The sequence below is a fragment of the Hyperolius riggenbachi genome, chromosome 11, assembly GCF_040937935.1.
Source record: "Hyperolius riggenbachi isolate aHypRig1 chromosome 11, aHypRig1.pri, whole genome shotgun sequence".
Classification (NCBI taxonomy): Eukaryota; Metazoa; Chordata; class Amphibia; order Anura; family Hyperoliidae; genus Hyperolius; species Hyperolius riggenbachi.
Genome location: NC_090656.1, coordinates 183,698,700 through 183,717,317, shown reverse-complemented (window position 1 = coordinate 183,717,317; position 18,618 = coordinate 183,698,700). Strand labels below are relative to the sequence as shown.

General features: G+C 44.4%; 1 protein-coding gene across 3 annotated transcripts in view; it reads left to right on the top strand.

Annotated features, from left to right (window-relative positions):
* EDC4 (enhancer of mRNA decapping 4) overlaps positions 1 to 18,618 on the top strand; it is a 105,856-nt gene that overhangs the window by 12,824 nt on the left and 74,414 nt on the right. For all 3 annotated transcript variants that reach the window (XM_068261772.1, XM_068261771.1, XM_068261770.1), the window contains exons 3-8: positions 5,334 to 5,445; positions 7,833 to 7,932; positions 10,580 to 10,766; positions 13,837 to 13,987; positions 14,292 to 14,396; positions 16,988 to 17,097. In XM_068261772.1, coding sequence (XP_068117873.1) covers positions 5,334 to 5,445; positions 7,833 to 7,932; positions 10,580 to 10,766; positions 13,837 to 13,987; positions 14,292 to 14,396; positions 16,988 to 17,097 — 765 coding nt within the window. The remainder of the gene's footprint in view (positions 1 to 5,333; positions 5,446 to 7,832; positions 7,933 to 10,579; positions 10,767 to 13,836; positions 13,988 to 14,291; positions 14,397 to 16,987; positions 17,098 to 18,618) is intronic.

Here is an 18,618-nt window from a genome sequence, read left to right as displayed (position 1 = left end):
GGTTACAAATATAATGCTGGGTACACACTATGAGATTTTCTGACCCATTTACTGTCAGGTCGATTATTTCCAACATATCCGATTTGCTTTCCGACCGATTTCCGAGCATTTTCTGAGCGATTTCCGTTCAGTTCAATGGGAAATCAATCAGAAAATGCTCGGAAATCGATCGGAAAGCAAATTGGACATGTTGGAAATAATAATCTGACAGTAAATCGGCCAGAAAATCTGTGTGTACCCAGCTTAAGGGATCAATTCCAACAATGGTAGCATTGCGCATCCTGATAGAATTTAAAGGAAAAACAGGTGCTGAGTGATGTGGTCAATTTACTTGCAAATCATCATTAAAGTTGAACCTCCAGACTAAAAATCGACTCAGCAGCACTGAAAAGGCCTGGTGTTTCTTTAACAGTTTCACAGCATCAGAACGTTGTTTCTCTTATACAAGCCTCATTTTTACCTGCACAGAAGAAAACTGCCCGGGCATTTTTCCCCTGATGCTGTGCAAAGCATGATGGTATTTCTGATGTTGTTGTTCTCGTTCTGCTGTTTTGGTGCAATTTTTTTTTTTTTTTTACATTTTGAATTTGACATTTGAAGCCTAGCGCATGCAGCTGGGAGGGGTGATCAGGACACAGGACAATTGGAACTGTGTCTCCTGCTCCCTGTCACCTCCTTTCAACCAAAAAGATGGCTGCCCCCATGACAAAGATGGCAGCCCCCATGAATCACAAACATTTGCTTGTTCTTTTAAAACAGGGTGGGTAAGAGATTATATTACCTATCTATTCTAATTAACATAACTAATGTAACTTAATGACAGTATGTTTGTTTAGGCTGAAGTTCCCCTTTAACCCTTTGCAATGTTATAACATGCTCACAACAAACTAGAACACTGACAGCATTAAAAGAAATGGTGTTGTTTTAGGCTACTTACACACCGTGCCCCTAACGCAACACATGGTGGTGCGGGAGAGGACGGTAGAGTGAGCCGCGTTAGGCAGCTCTATCCGCATAAGGTCTCCCAGAGTGGCTTTGATTGGCCGGCGGGACCACGTGATGCGGAGCGAGACACTCTGCATCACGTGGTCCCACCGGCCAATCAGCGGCCGCCGGTGCAGTGCATATTAAGTAGCCATGTGTGCGGCTACTGTAGCGGCATCTCCCCGCCTCCTCTCCGCCCCCCACTGTGCATGTGCAAACAGTCTAATGCGGCTAAAGCCACTAGAACGCACAGCATGCTGCACTTTCACTACAACGTGCAGCGTTACATGTAACGCAACGTGGGCAGTGTGAACAGCCCACTTGTGTTACATTGCTGTGCGTTGGGGGAGCGTTACAGGCTGCACTAACGTGCACCTGTAACGTCCCTGTGTGTAAGCAGCCTAAAAGGAGAATCTTGGTTAAAAAAAACAGGCTGCAGCATCTTTTGTACTCGGTGAGTTCCCCCTGTACTGGCTCCCTCCTTAGCATTGGTCCCTGCTCTGCTTACGTCAGTTAGCTTGCTAGTGAAACCGTCGAGTGGAGGCATCCAGTGTAAGTTGCTGGCTTATATATATTCTATCTAAAGCAATATACAATATATAAAGATAAGAGGTAAGGCATTCCTTCTCCAATAGTGACATACCAGTGTAATTCCTGGGTGCTTAGACCTAATGAGGTCATTCCTATCAGAAACCTTGCATATGTGGTCACAGGTCACAAGTGGAAGTGTGTCCTAACATTTGTACACAGTTCGGTCTTGATTTAAAAATAACTCTGCTTTGACATTAGCAAGTGCTGTTGAAATTGGCATAGTGTTTCCTGTCTTCCATGTAGTAGTTTAGTTTTTTACTACTTTTCACTTCCAAAAATAGCTAAATGTATAATTCAATTTGAAGTTTAGAAACCTAACAACTGTGACCAATGTTTATACACAGACATTATGGCCTCGATTCATAAAGCATTACCTCATGCGGTAATGCTGAAAACAGCAGACTTTACCTACCACTTAGCAAAATGTCAATTCATCAAGGCTGTTACTGCATGAAAAGCTGACATTACTGACCAGGGAGATAAATTACCGACTTGGCTGCAGTTACCGACAACACATGTCAGTAAATTGTCAGCAAATGTCAATTCATAAAGCCTTCAACAAGCGGTAAGCCTGGCGGTAGTTACCGACACCACTGGTGAGGTCTTAACAAGTTACCGACAGCTCTGACAGCTCTGATTAATGCAAAGTGCAGAGATCCGAAAGTCTGTTTCTGTGGAGAGAGCCAGAAAGCCCTCTGTGTGAATCATTTGAGCAGGCAGGGGAAGACTGTGTGACTCATCTGTCTGAGTCATCAGTGGAGAGAGTCGGCTGTGTGAGTCATTTAGCAGGCAGGGAAAGACTGTGACTCATCTGTCTGAGTCATCAGTGGGAGAGCCAGAGAGAGCCATCTGTGTGATTCATTTCTGCAGGGCAAAGGGGGAATCGGGACACTGCTCCACTCTACCGCTCAATGGGCTGCGGTAATTTACCGACCTCCAAGGGCAGCTGGGGAAATCTTTATGAATTAGCACACAGACCGGGAAAATACCGAGTGCGGTATTTTCCCGACAAGATTTTGTTTATCGCACTGCTGTTTATGAATCGAGGCCTATCTGTTAAAAATGCCAGCATTCTGAGACTGCATGTATGTATAGGTAAATCTGTCACTTGTTACAGCGCTGTACAGCCCCGGCTCCCACTATTATAGTGGTTGTCCTTTTAGGGCTGGTTAAAACTACAAGAGCTTTTCTAAGCATGTTGTGATTTTAAAATCTCTTGCTAATGTTATCCTACATGTGTGTTCTCACTAGAGCGATGTGATTTTGTAAAAATCCCCCATAGCATTGCATTAGGAAAAGCTTTTCAAAATCACTAGCGCTTTAAATGTTCTTGTAGTGTGACCAAGCCCTTTAAAGTAAACCAGAGACGTTAAACTGTAAAGATTTGATACTTGGCCGGGGCTTCCTCCAGCCCCATAAGCTCGTTTGAGTCTCACACCGTCCTCCCGCGGTCTGCCGTTCAGCCGCGATCAGCCTCGGGAACAGGCTCAGTCGGGTTCAGTCTGGGTCTACTGTGCATGCACAGACCTCCCGCACATGCGCAGTAGACCCAAACTGAACCCGACAACTGAACGGCAGACCGGGGGAGGACAGTGAGGGACTCAAACAAGCTTATGGGGCTGGAGGAAGCCTCGGGTAAGTATCAAATCTTTAGAGTTTAACGTCTCTGGTACACTTTAAATAGTGTGTCCCGGTTAAGGTTAGGTGCTCATGGGGGTTAGGGACTAGGTTAGCCTCCCGCAAGGAGGGGGTTATAAGAATCATCAGCCAAATTATAACAAATCCGATTTACTTACCTGGGGCTTTCTCCAGCCCCTTGCATCCGATTGTCCTACTCTGGCAGCTCCACTCTCCGCCTCCAGCCCGGGTTCCCCGCCCGGTGAAGAGGTTGACCTTGGGGAAGTCCTTACTGTGCCTGCGTGAAGCGCCGCTGTCAGTCAAGCCACATTGTTCAGTGTACTCCGCAGGTGCAGTAAGCGGCCGACAACGTGGCCTTGATTGACAGCGGCACACGCACAGTAGAGGACGTCTGGCGAGACACCATGCAGGGACCCCTGGCCAGCGGCGGAGAGCGCAACTGTGGCGTGGGACATGTCAGCTGCAAGGGGCTGGAGAAAGCCCCAGGTAAGTAAATCGGCTTTTTTATAATTTGGCTGATGATTCCTTTAAGGATAGGCACTACCAGGGGAGGGTTCTGTGCGAGAGTAGGGAGACTTTAGATCATAGAATGGTAAATATTACTGATCTTTTTACTACAGTATATGAATGAAGAAGTAGAATATCAGTAAATGTACCAATGTTCTACTACTGCTTTCCAGCGCCATTTTAAACCGGTACCTTTTGGCAAATGTATGCCCGTGAGATGAGACAAATCTGCAGTGGAAGCTGCTATATAGATCATTTTGAAATGTTAATCTACTTAAAGTGACACTGATGCGAAAAATAATTGAGTTGTATGTGTAGTATGGATAATTCATAGAACATTAGTAGCAAAGAAAAGACTCACATATTTTTATTTTCAGTTATATAGCTGTTTTTCTATAACATTGCATCCTTCTCTAATATTTGCAGTTTACAAATTACACTCTGTATTTTAAGTGAAGAAACTGAGCAGAGCTAATGACCCTTTAACCTCTTGAGGACTGCAGGGCTAACCCCCCCCCCCCCCCCCCTAGTGACCAGGCCATTTTTAGTAAAATTGGCCACTGCAGCTTTAAGGCCAAGCTGCAGGGCCGCACAACACCGCACACAAGTGATTTCCCCCCCCCCCCTTTTCTCCCCACCAACAGAGCTCTCTGTTGGTGGGGTCTGATCGCTCTCCCATGTTTATTTTTGTTATAATAAATATTTTTGTTTGTGTTTTTTTTAAAAGAAAAAGCCTGTTTCTTTAAACCACTTCCCTCCCTCCCCACAGCCGGCCAATTATGGCGATCGGCTGTCATAGGCTTCTGCCTATGAGAGCCGATCGCTCTCTTGTCCCCCAGGGGGACAGCCGTGCCACACGGCTGTCCCCAGTGCAGCGCTGCTGCTGATCATCGCAGCGCTGCACCTTGTAAATAGACGGCGATCACGCCGTCTAACAGTCTCCCGAGTGGCAATAGCCGCTCGGAGACTGAAGGCGGGGCGGAGCTCCGCCCCCCAAGCAGGAGATGCATTAGCTGGCCCCAGGACTTTACGCCAATCGGCGTTAAGCGGTCCTGGGGCTGCGGCCACGACCATCGGCAAGACGCGGTCGGCAAGAGGTTAAACTTCCTGGCAGAAAAACCTTATGGTGGGAATTACACGGGTCGATTCTGAGCTGATAAGATGGTTGGTTAGATCATTTCCGACATGTCCGATCACCGTTCAATCGTTTTGCGCTCGATTCATCATTGACGTAACTTGAAAAAAAGATAAGAAAAACGAGTGGAAGACAATCGAACCGAGCAGGCAAAACGATCGGGCGCAGAATCGAGCGCCAGAATCGGCCCGTGTATTCCCAGCATCAAACAAGAAACCGGGAGAGAAAGGTTGAGATAAATGCTTCACAAAATAGCACTGCTCTCTGAATAAATTAGTGGGAATGCTCAGAGAATCTCTTTTGCATAGATAACTGACGTTTAACTCTTCCTGTACTGGAAACAATATCTGTGCTACTAATGTTTTTTTTCTTAGCTGTACTACACATACAAATCATTATTTCATAAGTTTATTTTCACTTCAGATTCCCTTTTAATAAAGGGTTTAATGCTGAAACTTTTTTTTTTTTTTTTTTTTAGCTGCCTTTCTGGAGATGATTCTTCTACTTTCATTGAGATTGTTAGCAAAGACGTTGAAATAGTTGCCAGCACTGACTCAAATATCTGCAGCAAGGCCAGAGGAAGTAGTAAGGTGAGCTCCTTGTAATTTATGGTTCTATCTTTGTTCTGCTGAATTTCACTCTGTGAATTTAGCTACTTTCATGTAAAAGTAGAGAAAATATTGTCTGTCCACAAAAATGTGAAATGTTTAGATGGATCTTCTACACTAAGCACACCTGTATGATCAATCTTAAGGTGGCCATACACTGGTCGATTTGCCATCAGATGGACCAACAGATAGATCCCTCTCTGATCGAATCTGATCAGAGAGGGATCGTATGGCTGCCTTTACTGCAAACAGATTGTGAATCGATTTCAGCATGAAATCGATTCGCCATCTGTGAAGCTGCCGCTGACGTCCTAAACTGGCAGCATATTTGAGCTAATGGGCTAAGGTTTATTGTGCAGAGTATTACAGTACTTTTAAAGTGCAAGTGTGCACATTTATATATTGCGTTCGTATATTGCTGAAGGCCGTGTGGCGTGTCTTGAACTGTGACTTTAAGCAGTCAAATAATGTTATAGTTAGAGCAAACCAGGATACTGTCAGAGGCATCATGATGTACATGTTATGTAAGAGATATCAAGATAGGAACCAAGCAGTAAATCACATTAGCATCTAGTGATAGATTCTTTTTTCGAGTGATTGATCGATTCTTTTTTGCAAGTTGCGGAATATTTGGTACTGCAAATGTCTAAACCACTGTAGTCCAATAGCGTCCTCCCCAAAAATAGAAAAGGTGGCTTATGTCTCCAATGACGCAAATACAATAGTTGATTTGCACAGGCAACGCGTTTCACGGGGGCAAGCTGACTTCCTCAGTCCAATAAAAGTGCCACTGCTGTATAGCTCAGAGCCCTTTGGCAATACAGCAGTGGCACTTTTATTTACATGAGGAAGTGGGCTTGCATCCACAAAACCCGTACTCTGTGCAAATAGAATCAACTTTCCTTTATTGTATTTGTATCATTGGAGAGCTAAGCCTCCTCTTTTTTTCTGTTTTTATCCTATTCTTAACGAAAAAAATTTCATCCCAGGCGTCTCTTCACCCTTGTATGTGTGGGAAGTTTATGTAGCTCCAAAATCAATCATTGAACAACAAAGTTAAAGTTAAAATGCACATGATTTATACACAATAGCACCCTCAGTACATCAGTCTGTCTGCAGAATCACATTTCATCCTCCACGGTGCAGCATAGTTTTTACATTTTGAGATGTAAACTCTGGTTTCCCGGCAGAACAGCTGTAAGATATGGATCTCAATGTAATATGAGCCAATGTTTATAGAACTATTTTATAGACTCCATATTTGAATTGAATTCAGTTCTAAAATTCCAAACAAGCTTTCTGCTCACCCGCGTCTTCTCTTCTGGTTTCAGACGTTCTGTTTTGTGCCAGTTTACTTACTCTTTCTTTAGCTTCCTTTATCAACATATTTGGGTACCAGATATATATATGATATCATCTATGATCCTCCGATGAAGGACGATGTTTGCACCAAATTGGTTGAAAACTATCTCACTCCAGTGCTGAAGCAGATGTCCTGTGCCTCCCAAGAAAAGTCGCCATGAAGCCGCTGACCCAGCCACGCTCTTCCACTGTCCCCGCCCCCTGGCACGCACTCATTTTCACTTGACACCCCCCCATCCTCCCTTACCCAATAAGAGCAGGGAGCAGTGTAATATTTACCTGTTTCCTCTGCTAAGGGTCCTTCCTTTCCCCTGGCAGCCACTCGCTCTTTGTTGCATACACAGCAGGTGATCACATGACATGCAATGGAAACAGGGAATGATAGCATAGAGTGAGTGGATACCAGGAGGAAGAGGAGACTCAACACAGCGCTGGAAGAGCAGAAATGCTACACTGCTCCCCAGGGGCGTAGCAATAGGGGTAGCAGAGGTAGCCACCGCATCGGGGCCCTTGGGCCAGAGGGGCCCCACAGGGCCCTCCCTCTACTATAGTACTAGCTCTCTATTGGTCCTGTGCTGGTAATAATCACTTCTATAGATTCTTTGAATAGTGGTAATCATTAACAAACTGTTCCCCATACCCTTCTTGCTCCTCTGACACTGTAGTTACCATTGGCAGGTTTTGGTGCGCCTTATCAATCGCTATGTATAGAGTGCTTGGGGGGCCCCATTGTAAAACTTGCATCAGGGCCCACAACGCATAAGCTACGCCACTGCTGCTCCCTGCTCTGGTGGGGGGATGCGCACACCCAAACACACACACACCGCGGGATATTGGTACGCGGGGGCTTCAGTGATGTAAAATCTTAGTTAAATCAATTTTAATTCTATATGAGAGAACATGAATAATGTGGGACAGTTCAAGAGGAGGAATACTTTTGCTAATTTTGTATAATAGTTTCTTGAACGGTAATGCTATTCTTGAACTGTGTCTTTTATCCTTTGCAGGTTAAAATACAGCCTGTGGCCAAATATGACTGGGAGCAGAAGTACTACTATGGCAATCTAATAGCAGTATCTAATGCCTACCTTGCTTATGCCATTAGAGGTATGACAGACCTTTTCTGGTAGTGTTTTTAAGTTCAGTTCTGTGTATTACTTAGTCATTATTTTTATAGGAAAGGAACATAGAAAACTGTGGGCCCGATTTAAGCCTTGTACAGATTCTAGATTTCACACACTGGATTAAACTCGGCTGAGGTGGCTAATAACGACCGCCTGTGCTGAAACCCTAGCGTGTGTACCGATCCCCCATGGTGTGCGGGCGAGCAATCGGCCTGGTAGATTGTCTCGGCCGAGTGCTGGCTGAGGGCATTGTTCTCCCTCACCCTGCCCGCTCTGTGATGCTCCTCTTCTGTGTGCCCTTTCTCCTACCCATACATAACATCAGGTTGTATCCCTAACCTAGAGGCTAGCGACGTGTCCATACAGCCTCTTCCTGCATTGTTGCCTGAGATATCGAGTTCCGATCCCCGCCAGAGGACATGCCTTGTATGTACCTATGAAGCTTTCTTGTGTCTATGCTGCAATCACACATTGGGAATATGCAAAGTTGTTCCCAATCATCACTATGGAGCTATATGCTTCAGGCGATTTGTGGAGTAGTTTTTTCAAGACCACTATTTGTAAAACATCCCCGCAAGCTCAAATGGATATGTTAATATTGTTTTCTTTCATTTGTGTTATTGATTTTAAATAAAGAATGTAAAACACTCTTGCTCTATTAACCCTTTGATCAGCTTTGGGGGCTGGGTGGCCAGGCTCCATTTTTATCTGGGTGCAGGTTAATTTTCAGTTGTGTACCCCCCATTAAAGCAACCGTGAGAAAAATAGTTGATTTTTACTTACCTGAGGCTTTTTCCAGCTCCCTGTCGTCTGAGGTCCCTCTGTGTCCTTCGTCACCTCCATTGTGCTGCTGTCGACCCAAGTGTGTGACCTGGCTGAGTCTGGCGCATGCGCCTCTATAATCTCTTTCCTGTAGCCGGGAGTGTTCTGTGCATGCGCAATTTGTAAAGACTTGTAACCGCGCAGAAGGCTTCCAGCTACAGGAGAGCGGTTGAAGAGCCCCATGGCGGGTACAGTGCAAGTTCCATAGGGTCTGAGTCAGCATGGCTACACACTTTATAATTGGGGTGACAGCGAAATAAAGGAGGGGGACCCAAAGGACCTCAAAAACTACAATTGCTTTATGAAGTCTCAGATAAGTAGATATTTTGGAAGAGGGAAAGGAAGAGGTGATATGATGGTGAAAAGGGACAATATGAGAGAAGAGTGAAAGATAAAAAGGGGGGAGGGACAAGATGGAAAAGGGGAGAGGCAGAGAGCGGTTAGATAAGGAAAAGAGGGTACATCAGAGAGAGATGGAGACTGGGTTGCAATAAGTTAAATAAAATGGACGCAGAACATTTATATTGCGCTTTTCTCCTGGCGCACTCAAAGTGCCAGAGATGCAGTCACTAGGGCGCGCTCTTTAGGCAGTAGCAGTGTTAAGGAGTCTTGCCCAAGGTCTCCTACTGAATGGGTGCAAGCTTACTGAACATGAAGAACTGAGATTCGAACCCAGGTTTCCTGTGTCAGAGGTAAAGCCCTCAACTAGTCCAGCCTTGGTTCATACCCTTGCATATACTGTAGCAGCTATGTCCTAGATATAGAGCGGGACTAACTAAGTAATGTGGTGCAAAAATGAATGCGCAGAATCTCTGCTGCTTTTTTTCTTCTCTCACCCCTTTTTTCTGGTTAATGTCACAATACTGTAGTTAATATAGCATTTACTGTACTAAGACACAACTAAATGTTAATGCATGCTCTTATAATATCTCGTCTGGACTACTGCAACATACCACTTTGTGGACTACCTTCTAACAGACTGGCCCCGCTTCAGTTGGTACTAAACTCAGCTGCTCATCTCATTCATCTTTCTTCTCGATCTTCCTCTGCTGCTCCTCTCTGTCAAGCTCTTCACTGGCTGCCAATTAATCAGAGGATCCAGTTCAAACTCCTAACCCTAATCTACAAAGCTCTCCACAATCTCTCTCCCCGGGACATATCCTCACTAATTTCCAGATACAAACCCAATCGCAATCTCAGATCTGCACATGATCTTCTGTTGTTCTCCTCTAGAATTCCCTCCTCACATTCACGTTTGCAAGATTTTGCACGCGCTTCACCCCTCCTCTGGAATGCCCTCCCCAACACATCAGTCACTCGCCAACCTTTGTTACCTTTAAACGCTCTCTAAAAACTCATTTGTTCCGACAAGCATATGCGCTATCCTAGGCCACTTCCCTTTGTCCTAAGACCAAATTGCATTCCTACTAGGTATTTTAAAACACACTGCCTCTATATATTTGCTGCATACTACCCCTCCTCTTGTTCCCCCCCCCCCCCCATTACCTTTAGATTGTAAGCTCGCAAGGGCAGGGCTCTCTCCCCTTTTGTGTCTTGGAAATCATTGTACATTTTATTTATCATGTTACTTTTATCACTGTCATTACTAATTCGGTATTTTGTATTCTGCATTGTGTATCATTTTTGTATTGTGTCACTAATTATGTATCTTGTATATTGGTGTACACTATTGTCTGTATTATGTACCCCATGTTCGTTTTTCTTTGTACAGCGCCACGAAATATGTTGGCGCTTTTATAAATCAATAATAAGACTTATGCAGTACATTCCTTCCCTTATACCGCAAGGTTCTAACGGATCAGCTATGATTCGGGTCCTTGGCGTTACAACGGCAGAGCGGATCCTACTGAAAGGTATTACTGGAAGCGTTACAGACTTGGCATTCGCCCACCTAAACTCCAACCAGCTGGCTTGTCTGGATGAAGCAGGAAGCCTTTTTGTGTGGAAACTTACAATGGAAGATGAAAAGATACAGTATCCTTTTCTTTCATAATAATAGCTTACTGGAACATAAAGGAACAGTGTATGTCCTATTAACTATTTGGAATTTATGGTTTCGCTTTTTAGGCATGTGGCTGTGATGACCTGCAGCTGTCTCCAGTTCTATAAAGGCAACACTGTTTATCAGTCAATTACAATAGGTACAAGGCTGGATTTATACATTTTCTGCCCCTAAGGAAAATTCCTTGTGGCTTCCCTCCAAGTGCAGCAGCTGCCCTCCCATTCTATGTTAGCATCCCTTCCATGTCTAACATCCATATATTGCTTTCTTGGGCAGCAGCCCCTTCTTTCATGTGTTGCTACCCATTTGCTACCTCCCTTTTCCATTTGCAGCTTCCTCTACCTTATGCAGCAACCCCTCTTACATGTCAAGCCGCCCCTTTGGTCAATAGGTGCCCAAGGCCCAGGCCTTAACGGCCTTTTTAGTAATCCGGCCCTTAATAGGTAGTAAAAATCAGGCTTTGGACTAGTCCATCTCCTCCTGGGGGATTCTCTGTATTTTCTTGTTCTTTGCAAAAGCACTCCCTGGAAAGTATCTATACAGAGATGCAGCCAGCTTTCCTACTCATTTGTTCACTATTATGGGAGTTGGATTGAGCAATTGATGCTCAGAAAGTGCATTTGTAAATAAAGAAATACTCAAGAATCCCGTAGGAGGAGATAGATCTCATCAGGTTCTGGACTAGTCCTTTCACTCACTACTGTAAGTAACAGCAACATTGGGGGAAAAAAAAGTACGTAATTGATTGTGCATGATCTACATTTTATATGTATATCAGAAAACAGTGAGATAGAGAAAAAGTGGGTATGACCCGGTTGAGCACAAATCACAGATAATGGGTTACTATATCAAAAAGAATACTTTATTAATCCAAATATATAAAACACATCGTAAAAATGTGCCCGCCCTGCACCCCCAGCAATCCCCCTAACCTGGACCCTCAAACCCCTACAGCAAATCCCACTGATCTATACCTCCATAGATAATGGAATGATGGAGCCTGTAAGGCCCCTATGGATTGTTAGTCCAGTTGCAAAGTTTAAAGTATCACTGGTTTAGAGATGAAAGTTATTATGCACGTGCATTAGTGAAAGCAAGGGGACATAGATAAATCATATGATTAGCCAGGCTCAACGCTTAGTAGAGACAGATTCAGCGATCCTCCAGCGATCCTCCAGCAAGTCACATAAGTATGCATCCATGCCAAGAAGCAGCACAGCCACAACAGGTCTGGTGATCATGCATCTGTGTGGTTTGGTCTGTATGACAACAGCCTGATTTGATAACAGCAGGAAGCATAAGGAGCACATAAAGCACAGTTCCATGCAAAACAAAGTTAATAAGGCAAAAGCTCCATATTGGTATCAGGCAGACACAGGCAGCGATCCAGCCTTTGAAGTGAAAGACACTTGCTTGTATGCAGACAGAAAAGCGGCAACAGGCGGATATATTGCAGTAAAGTTGCTGTCTCAAAGAGGTTGGCTTACATGCTCCAGAGATTGCTGTGTCAAGATGGCGGTAGGATGCTTGTTTGTAGGCTCAAACAGAAGAGCTGATTGCCATATGGGATCCAGAGGCCGCACCAGGGGTTAGGCCAGGTCCACGTGCAGGAGGACAATGGAGGTCAGGACGCAGCACATGCGTCCTCGACCGGTTTCGCCGGACTTCTGGCTTCTACTGGAGGTGTGTGTCACTTCTCAAACTTCACCTATGGGGATCTTAACTCCCCACCGCCCCGACGTCACCAATGGGCCGGCCACGCTCGCCCCCACAAGCGGCCAATGCCGGGCGGGCGGGGCAGGCAGACGCGATGGCAGATCGCCATGGCAAACCGCCGGTGCGTCCGCCAAGCCCCGCCACATTTTATATGTATGTATTTTATATTTTATAATTGTTCATGTTAGTTGTTCTTTAAAAGAACCCAAGGTGTGAGACCTATGGAAGCTGCCATATTTATTGCCTTTTAAATGATACCAGTTGCCTGGCCGTCCTGCTGATCTTTCTGGTGAGTAGGGTCTAAATCACACACCTGAAACCAGCATGCAGCAAATCTTGTCATATTTGTCATTGGCATAGAGTCATGGCTTAAAGTATTAGAGGCAGAGGACAGCCAGGCATTATTTAAAAGGAAACAAAGCTGTCAGCCTCCATATCCCTCTCACCTCGAGTTCCTGGATACCCTAATGCTGTGATCACACAATGCAATTTACCGCCCGATCGACGTGAATGGGGGGATTATCTACAACATGTCCGATCTGTTTCCGATTGAGAAAGGGTTCGATTTTGTGCAGTTTTCATTGGAAAATTGATCCCTTTAATGATCGGGAGCAGTTTGGACATATGCACATGGTACAACTTCCTGTTTGATCACCCGTCAGTTGGACAGGAAATTGCATCATGTGTTCCCAGCATTTAATTCTGTTTATCATATAGCGATCTGTGGCAGCAGCAAGACACATTGTTATATAGAAGCTTGAATTATGCTACGGAGTGTGAAGATTGAAAGCAGATGGTGTTGTCTGATCAGCATTGCTGAACTGGGTGTATTCGGCAGACCTTTCCTTGAACTGTGCTGTTCTTAATGGTGCACAGTTGAAAAAAAGTGTAAACTTTAAAATAAATACATATAAGATGTATATTTGTTGTAGAGTAAAATGCAATCTAAATAACCTTTTTCTTAGGTCGCTGGGGGGGGGGGGGGGGGGGGGCTTGGGTACCTAGGAATTTCTTTTCAGAATCACTTGCTGGAGGGCACTTACTCAGTCCAACTGGTAAAATAGTGTGCAAATGAATAGGGAGGTTGGCTGGCATCTTTATATAGATCCAAGGAACAAAGGCTATACTGAGAATCCCCCATGAGGAGACGGTCTAGTCCAGTGCTGTCCAGCTCGCTGCAACCCATCTGTTCGCTGTGTCACTCCCCACTCATTTTGCCAAGCCCACCTCTCAGGTTTATTTTGGGCTAATTTGTAAGAATAAATCACCTTATTGATAATGGAATTAAACTGTCTATTTCTTCATTATTCTTAACTTTGTATCCAGAGATGAAATTGTCATTCACATACGAAGGCCAGATCACACACAGTTAAATACGCACCGTAGAATTCTTTGGTGCCCCTACATCCCTGAAGACAATGAAGATTTGCCAGCAGAAGATGCAAGTCAGAATATGGCTTTATTGCACGAAGATAGGGTAAGGTCCCTCATTCAATTTGTTTGGAAGCAGGTGGTAGTGGGTAAGATGAATGAGAATAAAGAGGTGCCCCACATAGATTAAAGTGTGCCTGTGACGAGGGAGAAAACTTCATTTCTACTTGCCTGGTGCTTTTGTCCAGCGCTGTTACAAGGAGATGGAACGCAATCCTGTTTGTCCAAGATAACTTCTAATCATCAGCTTCCATATTTCTTTGCTCGTTGTTTGAATGCTGCCCTTAAAATTTTAACTTGTTCAACTTCTTTTTTTTTTTTATTATTTTTTATTTTTTTTTTATTGGTAGGCAGAAGTATGGGACCTGGAGATTGTACGAGCAAACCACAGCTCTTGGCCAACAGATATCTCTGATATAAAGGAGGGATTCATCATCGTGAGAGGACATTCTGGGGTATGTGCTGTTCTATTTAATAGTACGATGAGCTTGGTAGATCCCAACACCTGGTTCATTTGTGCCCCAACGGCTTGGATTACTTTATAATACAGTTTGTGTAACTGTTTGATGAGTCGATAACATTAAAATCACACTTACAAGATCGACATAAGTAGAAAGTGATTTGGAGGGTCACTACCTCATCCAACTTGAGCAAGGAGGAAGCCCGGCATCAGTGTGTGTGTATTGTACAAACTCCGACACTTCAATCCACAAAGGGTGATGCAGTGCCTGGCTAGATCCAACAGTGGTGCCCAAATGCGCCTATGTAATATCTAAATAACGTGGTGCAGAGGATCGGGCCGATGGCGATAAGTTTGACACTTTGATCTAAAGGGGCTGATGCTGTTTCGGTTATGATCTGGCACCAGTGCCCCCTAGCGGCAGCCCATGTGGGACTATGCTCAACATTGGACCTATGCTGGAAAACACCAATGTCGGAAATAGTCTGACATAGGATTGGAAAGGTTTAATAATCTGTTCAAATCTGATTCATGTTTGGTCTGTAAAGAGTCATTGAGATGCATGCATATTTCATGCAGCTTGAATTTGGGCCAATTAAAATTGGCACGAAGTGCGTTTGATTGGCTTAGTTTAAAAAAAAAACTGCATTCAATTTTCATGCGTACCAGACAAAATTAGCATCTCATTGACCATCTCAAGTCCTGTGTAGAGTGACTGAGCAGATGCAACTGGACAGCTTACTGTGAGGAATAAAATGGCAGGGGAAGAGATCCAGACTAAGATCTGGATCCAGTAGGAGGGCTCCTCCAGGGGGAGATTTGAGGTGGGTCACCCCTTCTATGTCTAAATGGATCTGGTCACTCTATAAAAGGTCTCTATTACATTCATTTGGTTGGATTTTTTTTAATTGTCTCATGCTATGGAGAGGTGTACAATGCAAAAATAACAGAGAGACACACATCATGAATAAAAAAAAGTTAAGTGTAAGGCCGGTTTCACACTGCCAACCAGTGTTTGCGTTGCGGTGCTCTGTGAAGGTCGTACTGCAACGCCAGAAACGGCCTTCGGGGATTTCCACGTTAATACGCTGTAATCCCCATTCTGGCCTCAGGCCAGTAAGGAAGTGAGACTCTCTAGCACTCACTTCCTGTGGCTGAAAAGACGAATTGCGCAAAAGTGTATTGACAAAATACACTTCATGCATGTGCGATCCAAATACGTACGGCGGCCACTTTAAAATATCGGCACCGCCACAGACTTACATGACTTCCGGTCCGCTGCACAAGCTGGCCCCCAAAACGCTGTTTCCCTCGCGTTGACCGGCAGTGAAAAACATCACTTCCGTAGCATCGCACCGTCCCGGTATGAAAGTCCCCATAATCTTTCATAGGTGTTGCATTACCCTGTGATAAAAACAGGGTAACACAACGTCCCAGTGAGAAAAGACCTCAGTCTGGGTCCACACTACGACCGGTTTGTGCAATGTACAATGACAGTAAATGCCTTCATGGCACAACCTCTTGTTCACAGAATGTCCATTGCATCGGAAGTCATAGAAATGGGGCTAAATCCAACATTTAGAAGTGTATCTTTGTATTAGACCATGACAATCCTTCTCTTTTCACCCACATGATTTTCAGCCAGTCTGTACATTGCAGAGCCGTTCAGTCATGTGATTGACCTGGGGCGGCAATCCTCCTGCATCCGGACATACAGGACAATTTAGGATCCTGTTAGCCTTCTATAGTCTGATTTTTCTGTACCATCAAAGTAGGGAGGGTGGAGAGACGGTCTGCTATAAAGCCTTACCTGTAACAGACACTGTGTTAAGCATAACACAGGTTTGTTTCAAGTTTGTGATGCTTGAAAACTGGGTTGTCATGGGTCCATCGAGTATGGAAGGAAACTTTTTGAGTGTTCCAGTTAATCTGAGGATTTATGTGAACTCTTCGGGGCCCACAAAAAGCTGAGATCACGCTTATGTAAATTTGGATGTAGGTTTATTAATCATTTAACACCACTTTTTAGAACTGAATACAGTACAGAACTAGGAAAACTTGATGATAAGCCGCCCACATAATCTGTGGAGATTTACAGCGGTTTCTGATAATGTTGTTAAAGGACATCTGAGGTGAAAATAAGATGAGATAAACAATTGTATTTGTCTTCCCCCTCCTAAAAATGACTTTTTAAGCTATCCCCCAGTTTTATTTTATATTTCTGTTCTGAGAAGACGTGGACAGGAAAGTGTTTTATGGCTGTAATTCCTTATCAGTGAGGGTTACACTATAGTCCAACCCAGTCCCGACCCAAACAAAAACTGTCACTTGCATACCTGATTTTTAACTCTTTCAGGCAGAGAAAGAAAAAAGGGAAATGGCATAGTTATTTATGTGAGGCACTGTACATGCACTTGTCTATCTCAGCATGTCACATGTCACCTTGGTTGTTCTTTAAGTACCAGAAACAACCAGTAGCCTGTGTGGTAGTGATTTGAGTTCACCAAAAAATAAAATGATCTGTGTTTGATGGGCTGTATGTTTTCATGTACTTACGCTGCTCTTGTTACGTTGGTGCATGTTTAGCGTCTGAGTGAAGGAGCCCTTTCTCCTGATGGGACAGTGTTGGCCACAGCCAGCCACGATGGCTATGTGAAGTTTTGGCAGATATACATTGAAGGACAAGATCAACCCAGGTAATTATATTTTAAGTCATTGTTCTTTGATTATTGGAAAAATATATTTCAGTATGAGAAATCAGTACTGGTTGCAAGATTTGAAGTAATATTTGGAAATAATGCATTTTGTGAAAAAATACAAAGAATACGTTTCAAACCCTCTAAACTAATTGTAAGCTCGCAAGGGGAGGGACCTCCTCTTATTGTTTCTTATTTAGCTGTAATTTACCATAAGAATGTGTATCTCTCAATGTGATCTATCAATTCACATATTAAAGTAAACCTGAGATGTGGAATAAAAAAGAATATATGCATACCTGGGGCTTCCTCCAGCCTCCTCCAGGCTTATGGCTCCCTTGCCATCCTCCTCCGGCTCCTGGATCATCTGCAATATGCCCTGGAAACTCCTCCGAGGCGTACTGCACATGTGCAGCCCGGGCGCATGCTCACCTCTGTCGCTGGGAGCAGCCTGCGCATAGTACTGTGTGCAAAATGCTATCAGGCCACAGGAGTGGAACTGGGAGCATTCGCAGCCGCATTGCACTGACTGGAGGACATTTTGGGGCCAGTTACAGAACATCCAGGAGTTGGAGGAGGACAGCATGGGGGCTGGAGGAAGCCCCAGGTATCTTGAATCTTTTCCCCCTCCCGTCTCAGGTACACCTTAACTATGCATGTATTTGTACTCGTATTGCAGGATGTCATGATTGTACTATTCAGTAAGAAGTCCTTGGACAAGACTTCCTAACACAGCAGGCTGGCCCCTTTGAGCGCGCCCTTAGTGGCTGCAGCTCTTGAGTGCTTTGAGTCCAACATGAATGTTAGGGTTAGGATTATTAGTGTCTTGAACCTATCATGTATATATGATCCCGATTATGTGTTTTTTTTTACTTTATAATGGGCCATAGAAGATGTTAGCGCTATATAATTAAAAAATAATAATAAAAGATGCAGCAACAAAGTATATCAAGCATCCTTCAACCCTTCAAATCTTATGTTGGACTGTCCAACATTAGCATTTACCTGCATAAGTCCAATGTCGAACACAGTCTGACATAGGAAAAATGGCTTCCGCTAGGTGGCGCTGTTGGCCAAAAAATCCGGCACAGAATTCGATTCTTAGTTTAGATTAGTGTTGGACTAAGTCCAGCACTTTGATTGCTGCTGGCTTCATCCTCCACTGCAGCGCCATGTGATTTAAATATTCCATGGGCCTATTTTGGGTAATCACTAGGAGCACTGTTGCTGAATCTAATCCGACACAGCGTCAAATGATCCCCTCCAGCACCACAATACACTGCATACTTACAAAACTACCATGGTGCAAGGGGAACAGATCTACAGCATGCAAGCTGCTGGCCCCGCCCCCTCCCCCTGATGCTGGGTCGCCTTCTTGCTTTAGTGCGAGGAGGTAGTGGCCTTCCAGATTCCTGCTGCTTCACCACTCTCTGGATCGAGGGCTTGCCTCTCACACAAGAAACCAGGGTTCAAATACCGGCTCTTTTAGCACCTATTGAGTAAGGAGACCTTGGGCAAGAC